The following is an 8,278-nucleotide window of genomic DNA, read 5'->3' on the forward strand; positions in this document are numbered from 1 at the left end:
TGCATGTTATTTTGCAATTCAGTGTGATAAGTATAATAATGAAAGTTCGGGTTATTAGAAAGCGTTGGGATGTAATTAATTTTACTTGTCAAGGGATTTTATTCTCGTCAAGGAACAAAAAAAGTACTTCAACAGTTTGATTAATAGACCGGCTATTTCGTTGACCTAAGGAATGTTCATTTACAATTTTGTCACAAACATGAAAACTACATTCGATTCCTTTAGCAGTCAAAGCAAATTTCCTGTTCGTACTTTGTCAAATAGTTACAATAATACTTCATTAAATATTGCTTTTGTTGTTTGCAATTTTTCCCGGTAGCTGGCGCAATGGATAGCCTCTGCTAAATTCATTAAAATTTTCCGGCTACCTGAGCTTTTTTTTTAGATGACGTCTAACAACAATGTAAAATTAAATTGTGTGTCTTGACACAAGCTATTCGTAAGTAAACATTAAAAAAAAGTGAACTGAAAGTGTTTAACAGCATGTTTTCATTTAACTGTAGGATCGCATAGCACGGTTTAATTGGCCTTCATTTCAAGTGCTGACATCTTTGAATCCCGACAATGGTGCCACTCAAGAAGAGAATCGTTGTAATAAATATTTAACTGTTCCCACTTTTACTCCTGGAGTGCGACCTTCGCAGAAATTAAACGGCGCGTCTGATGAACACGAGTTGATTAAAACAAATTCCAGCGGAACATTAGTAGGTAAGATAAAAACTTCAAACTTTAAAAATGATTTTTCATTTCCAATCCCAACATCCTGCAGATTATTTGAAGAATTAGAAACCACGATTTCTACTCCATTTCTTCTTTTGTTACTGTAGTGAAAATATAAGAGTAATTAGCACTTATTACACAATGCTTTTCCTCGAAAATTTCAAATGTCTCAAAGCCCATTTAAGTTTCTCGACTTGATGTTAAATTTAACAGTTTGGATATGCTGAATGTTGTGAATTTAATTATACGACGCCAAGGAAAGTGATTCGTTTCGTAATTTACTGAACATTATTCTTTATTGCAGATCCCGATCCAAATCTGAAGACTAATGACTAGGGTTCGCTACTTCAAGTAGGATGGAATAAACCTTCGAGAGACGCAGAGCGTCAAAGTTGAATTATGATCCGTGTCTTTTCTTTACATATGTTCCTTCTATCTGCAGCGTACATCATTAAGGCAAGTCTTCACTCCGAATAAAAACCAATAAATAAATTAAATGTAGTTTAGAAAATAAGGAGCACAAGTATAGTGGTAATTTCCGGTTCAAAATGGAATTATAATTCATATGAGAGAGAGAGAGAGAGAGAGAGAAATTCTATTAATACTTCATTAATGTAAAACAAGAAAGATCATTAGATATTCTACTCCCCAATAATATAAACAGATTTCCCTCCAGTGAAATAATTCGTTTAATTCTTTCAGGAAATCACCTCCTATATCCATCGGACTTGCGAGAGATGAGGACGGTGTACTAATCCTGATGGCTTGCTACCTCTTGTGTCCAATACCTTCTCTTTCGGCAAGCAAGGCAGGAATCACTTAGAAACTCTGCATTTTTCTCTTCTCCTCTCTTTCCTAATGAGATGAACGAGTATTCTGCAGGAGAGAAAGAAAGTGGAACTAACACTGTACACATTTTAACACAACGGAAGTGCTTGGGCAAGGAAATGAAGAATTTACGATGAATTTTTTGGGAAGAACAAATGGAATTTCTTACCTCTTTTACCCCAAGTCGTTGTTGTTTATGGGATCAAAATAAATTATAATGAAATGAAAAAAATTCTTTAATGTTTTATATGTTGTTATAACAAAAATCTTCTTAATAATTAATTATCTCTGCATATCTCTTTCATTTAAGGAGCCTGCGTAGCTACGTGGGATGGAAGGGGTTTAGAAAAAGAGTTGGGAGTCGAATCTAATCCCGTCAGAGGAGTTTTTTTTTTCTTTTCTTTTCAGCTAAATTGTTTTCAGCATCGGAAACTTTTTTCAGCCGATTCCAGAGTTAGTTGATATCGGATTCGGTAACTTAGCAAGACCGACCACAGAATTTAAACGAGTACATAAAACTAAGTTAGGATAAGGACACAAACATTCATAAGCGATCTTAAGGTATGCTAAACACACCTTGGAAAAACACGTAACCTCGGAGCCTGTGAGAAATGGAAACCAGCCGCCTACTGATTTCCAAAAAGGGATGAAAGAATTATTGTTATTTTTTGTGGAATTAAAAAGTGTTAAAGGATTTCTTTCATTTTATATCTACACGTACCGGCCAATGAATTAGAAACTTTCTGCACATGTACGTAAACGTATAAGCAACATTACGTTCGTTCGTTAAGTGCATTACCACGTGTTCTAGGCAACTATTTAAGAATAACTGCTGTTCAGTAATGGTCAAAAATGTTGATCACAATGGGAAAAACAAATGATATTTAGGAGTTCGATAAAGAGCTTATTGTGGGTACCCAACTGGCTGGAGCCACGATTTTGAAAACAGAGAGCTAACTGGTTTCTCAAAAGATGAGATATTCCGGGTGTTTAATCAGTGGATTATTTTCCCACTGATTAAACACCTAAGAGGCGTAACTGTGTTCCTAAGACAGTCTGTCAGGAACAAGATCGCCGTCATCTGAAAAGGTGGCTTATACGGACAAACAGAACTTCCTGTGCGCAGCAATTGACAAGCATTTAATGAAGACTGTTCCCAACCCATATCTCACCGAACTATGTGCAGGGAATTGAAGAGGATCGGTATTGCCAGTCGCATGCCTATACGGAAACCAGTGATTTCTGCGAAAAATCGCATAATTCGTCTACAGTGGTTTTAGGAACACCATGACTGGATACTGCAAAACCGGAAAAAAAGTCATGTGGTTCGACGAGTCACGGTAAACCTTGTTCTTTACCGACGGTAGACAGACTTTGGCGGGAGCCCCAAGAAGCAATGACTCCAGCTTGCCTTGTAAACATGACTCAAAATTCTAGAGGTGGTTTCATGATGTGGGACATGTTCTGTTGGCAAGGAACGGATTCCCTGATATTGCTGGAAGGTCGTATGTCCTCCAAGGAATATCTGAACATTGTTGCTAATCAAGTCCATCCTGCAATGTTGAATTTTTTTTCCAGCGGGTGACGGTTGTTTCATGGACGACAATGCTACTGTCGATCGCGCAAGAATTGTTCAACAGTGGTTCAGCGACCATGAGAGCGACTTCCACCATTTTCCCTTACCACCACAAATCCCGGATCTGAATCCCATTTGAACATGTATAGGGGACATGTTAGAAAAACAGATCCGGAAGTAAAGTCCTCTTCAGCTGAGACAGTTAAAGGACTGTCTGGTGAATGCCTGGTATGTTATAGACGTACATGTAATCCAATACTCCTTGAATCTATGCCACGCCGCATATGTGCTATGCTCAGGCTAAAGGAGGACCAACACAGTATTAAATAAAAAAGTTTCTAATTCAGTAGCCGGTATGTGTATTACACTTTACATGTAATATAACCTAATATTAAAAAAATAAATAAATAAAATCCGGATCAATGGGAATTTATAGCACCGGTTAAGGATGACTAATCCGCTCAACTTTATTCCCAATTCTCAGATCAATTGATATCCTTGATAATATTCTCTGAGTTGTTTGAGAATGATAAGAATACAGAATTGTACATCCCTAGGCTTTTATCTTAATCTGATATCGAGATAGCATAAATATTATCATTTATAAGATATAATTTTATTCTCTTCAGATTTAAATCGCATAAAAATACGAAAGAAGCGAATAGCTGATGCACTTATTGATAAATCTATTGTGTATTCTTGATAACTCATCTTTTTTTCTTTAAATTTGTAACATGAAAAGAGACGCACTAGTATGCAAATAAAACTGATTTTAAGAGACTTGACTGAAAGGAAGTTATCCAGCGTTATACGAAGGTAAAAAAATACCGGCAGAACACAAACCACACAAACCTATGAATTGAGAAGCATAGAAAAGACAAGTTACCCAACTCGTATCTATATTTGGGCGTAATTCGTAAACGAACCCGATGATGACGATGACAGTTACAAAAGTTATAAATGCTTTTAGCCGTTTACGTACGATATGTTTTCTTACCAATCCGAAACTTTTAAGCAGCCTTACTACTCTTGCACACTATTTCATTGTGTTAAGTTTCCCCAAAGACGCTCATAAAATAAATAAACGAGTGAATAAATCATAATAATAATAAAATAATAGAGAACAGGGCCATTCTAGAAGGTTAGCTCCATTCTCTCTTTTTTAAGCTTTTTTTTTCTCTATAAAACCTTATCCCGAAGTTTTGATTGTGTAATAATCATGGCCAAATATGAAAAGAAAACGTTTATATATATATTTCCTGGACAGGAAAAGATCCTAAACTGCATGATTAAAATTCTGCGACATTTCAAATATTTTCTGTGGAAAAGATATTCATCATCGCATTTGCTACCATATTTATTCACCAAGCATTTTTATTGTAGGTACAGGATCATTTCATTCATCAAAAACCAAAGACAAAAAATTATAATAAACTCCACGTCTTCATTGCATTCATTCAGTATCATCTATCTAAATCACGATAAAACTTTTCCAAAGAAATGTCCATCGTTCTCACTTTAGATAACCACGAAACAATCACATTTGCTTCTTTTCTTCATTTTTCACGCGCAATCTTCACCACGCTCGCAACCATTTTCGTTCGAAAATTTAATCTTGGCTAACAAAATGCCTGTTTGCTTTCATAGAATAAAGTCTGTTTACTCGAAACGATCCTGCTAAAGGCGCGATATATATAGTTCTAAAAATTGAATAAGACACCTTGACTGCTATAACTTGGTTTTTCTTCAGTACTGAAAAAGTTTCAATAGGATTTCCTATAAGCCACCAGACAAAGATGAATGGTGCAACTGGTGATGTATAACTGAAGTTAAAATATTTGATAAAGGCTTCATTTTCTGGTTACTCATAAAGAACACGAGCATTTGTAAAAATGTAGTCAACTACTGCAAACATTGTTCACGAAAATGGATACCAGAATTTCGCTCAATTTGCACATGATAAAACGCATACACTGTAAGTTCGGATTACAAGAACTGCGAACTCCAGGAAAACACAAATGATAATTTTCAAAATAAGTGGGGGATGGTTCTTTCATTAATAACAAATGAACGATCGCTATAGGTTTATTTGAAAAAAGGTTCTCAGGTGCATTTTTGGAGAAGTAGAGGAAAATGGTGTGCAGAGGTATACACACACATAGCCATGAACTATGTAGATTATTTAATTAACTAGATATTATTAAGCGCATTAAAATAAACAGATCAGAGAACTAAACTGAGATGAGAAGATGGAGTGATCCATGGTATTAAAGATCTTGAAGAGAAAATCTGGAGGAACGTGGCAACTAGAAGGATGGAAGAAGCTTCTGAACAAAGCCAGGGCCAGAGAAGGTTGCTGAACCAATGATGGCGATGATGATGATGGAAACGGCCAACTAACAATCGGAGGGTTCTCCAGCAACCTGAAATTTCGTCTTCTTCCTTTCTGAAACAACATTTCATTCACATTCCAAAGACTGTCGCAGGATTTTAAGAGAGTCTTCTGTAGGTCCTTCAGCTGATCTTTTACAAAAGATCATATAAGGGCAAATGAATCTTAGGAAAAGTTCTGATACATTATTAAGTATGAAAAAGTGCATGGGAAATTATTTTTATTTTCCTGACACATTCAACTCTGTTGTATCTATCCTTTTCAGTACTGTCTTTTTTAATCTAACACTGGTTTTTATAAAAATTACTGGTAGTATTGTGTTCTTTTTCCTTCTGAACTTGCACATATGAAGCTAAATCAGTATCATATTTATTTAAACTCATTTGGACTTTAATTAGCGAAATTTGCAATTGCGATGTGGTAGTAGGGAACTTTTAAACGTTCAGAGATGTGTATTTGTCTTTCTGCATGCGGCTTAAGTTTGATAACAGTAGAAAAAAACTGATTATTTTTGGAAGCATTCAAATTAAACATAAAAAGGTTACGATAAGACAAGTTAGCCTGTTGTAAACATGTCAGTTTCTAGCAAAGAAAAAAAAATGAAAATAGAATGAATTTGTTTCATTGGAATTACAAAGAAACCGACAAAATAATAAAAGTTATAACATAAAAACTAGAAGTAAAAAGGGAAAGTACATTAATTATTTACGGCAAAAAATGAGTAATGTGGAATTTCGGCTAATTTGTTAATTACTATCTTGTAATTCGCTTGTACACGTTTTTGTTCTTCTTTTATGACCGTCACTCACAGATGGCAATGAACTCTCACACCGATACAAATTGCCTTATACCGATGCTAATCCTCCTTTTTTCCCCAACATACAACACGCGCTGTTTGCTTGTGTGCGCGCGCACACGAAAGGAAAGAGAGAGAGAGAGAGAGAGCTCTTGTGGATTCTGTCAGGAATGTGGGTAAGCATCCAAGCACAGATGGCCTTTCACGTTGAAGCTAAAATGAGGTTTGTAAACGGCATGTTTCGAATTCGCTTTTTCGTTGTGATCCCTTCTGTTAATTGTAGCATGAGACTTTTGTTTTAGAATATTATTGGATTGATGTCACATGAGATTCAACACCTCCTCCATATCGCAGACTTTTCTCCTTGGGAGGGAAAACTGTTCAACTCAGCAAAATAAGAAACTAGATGAATGCAATTCACTTTAGGCGACATCTGAATTACCAGAAAATAAATTATTTTCCCTCACATTCTCCATGCATTTTTCTGTGTAAATCCCACCTACCAAAAGTTATAATCCTTATTCCGTGGGCTGGATAAGGATTAGATAATCTGAAAACCCAGGATACCTAATATGGAACTTTGTCGAACCTCTTCAGAGAATCCAATAGGAAAGGTTTTAAGGTCTTGAAAAGGTCACTTAACACTTTCCTCCTCTGTATGGAACACCTGAGGGGTTTTATAATACAATATCAAATGTGAGAATATTACATTCATTTACAGAATAGAGTATCATAAACATCCCACTTACCCTGCAAAACTGATCACAGTTTTGCAGGGTAAGTGGGATGTTGAACATTTCTTGTGGTTTGCATAACATGCATTAAAGACAGTGATAAATAATAAAACAAACCAAGTATTAGTACTTAGTTGTATCCGTTTTCAATTTCTTGCAATTTCTCCTCAATTACTATTTGTAAGAGTTCAGTTTTCAACAAATATATGATGTAGGTAAATATCAGATTGCTTCGTGCCAGAAAAGCAACTCTTCATTTTGATCCATTGCGAATGTTGTTCACGGAAGGTGGATTCATCTTGACTTCTTTTTGCACCCAGATAATAATTCTGTTGGAACATTGCCTAAAAACAAAGATGACTTCTTTGTACCGTGCTTTTTTCTCCAAATCCTGCATTAATGGTGTGGCTCATAGTATGAATCATTCAGACCGATTAATGTATCTTTCTCTCTCTCTCTCTCTCTCTCTCTTTCTCATGCACATACGTTTATATCTCTCCCCATCAGACGGACGCTTCTCCATGGATTTGTTAAGATATTCCTTGGGCATCCGAACTGGCATGTATATCCCCATTCTCCACATTCTTCTTAATCTGTCACAAAAAGTGCAGCAAGTAATTGCAATCCTCGCTACAAAATCAACTTTTTCCTTTACTTAATTCTTCCCGACAGACTCAAAGTTACTGAGAAAATGCTTTAAAGAAATGTTTTAAGTAAAGATCAGGAAAGTCTTTTTTTTCTGAATGCAATATATACTCCCATTACTGGAAAAAAATTGTTTTGAAGAAAACATTGGTGTTTCATCACGAATACATATTTAACAATCCTAAATTGTTATTATTTTGAGTACATCGAAATCTTGCTTTAAAAAAAACGTAATGATTATAATAATTAACTTACCGGATAACTATTTCGATAAATTGTCTTTGAAACTGTATTTAGTTGCACCATATTTATATCTGTCGGCAATCGATTACGGATGTTGAAACTGATATGCAGACGGCGTCCTACATCTCCAGGCAAAATGACAGTCGATCTAGTTATCAGATCGACTGTCATTTCGAATTTTAAGTGTTCGCATCAGAATTCAGAAATTCGCAGAAGTTAAAACGACCTTTCTGATTGCTTGCGTAAACGAAATAAAATATATCGTGTCTGGTACACTTTCGCTAAAATACATCAAGGATAATTACCATATGGAACTGAATGGCTGACATCGATTATCATTTCAA

At 35.5% G+C, this 8,278-nt stretch overlaps 2 protein-coding genes across 4 annotated transcripts in view; one reads left to right on the forward strand and one right to left on the reverse strand.

The window, feature by feature from the left end:
* LOC150100703 (uncharacterized) overlaps window positions 1–1,707 on the forward strand; it is a 131,723-nt gene extending 130,016 nt beyond the window's left edge. For all 3 annotated transcript variants that reach the window (XM_090402065.1, XM_090402064.1, XM_090402063.1), the window contains 3 exons: window positions 504–708; window positions 1,025–1,176; window positions 1,423–1,707. In XM_090402065.1, coding sequence (XP_090258191.1) covers window positions 504–708; window positions 1,025–1,056 — 237 coding nt within the window. In that variant the 3' untranslated portion in view covers window positions 1,057–1,176; window positions 1,423–1,707. The remainder of the gene's footprint in view (window positions 1–503; window positions 709–1,024; window positions 1,177–1,422) is intronic.
* LOC150100701 (sodium- and chloride-dependent glycine transporter 1-like) overlaps window positions 1–8,034 on the reverse strand; it is a 285,409-nt gene extending 277,375 nt beyond the window's left edge. The window contains exon 1 of the mRNA XM_090402061.1: window positions 7,947–8,034. The gene's annotated coding sequence lies outside the window, so the exon portion shown is untranslated. The remainder of the gene's footprint in view (window positions 1–7,946) is intronic.
* Window positions 8,035–8,278: the final 244 nt, after the last annotated feature.

The sequence above is a fragment of the Typopeltis vanoorti genome, chromosome 12, assembly GCF_054136105.1.
Source record: "Typopeltis vanoorti isolate ZY-2024b chromosome 12, IOZ_Tvanoo_1.0, whole genome shotgun sequence".
Classification (NCBI taxonomy): domain Eukaryota; kingdom Metazoa; phylum Arthropoda; class Arachnida; order Uropygi; family Thelyphonidae; genus Typopeltis; species Typopeltis vanoorti.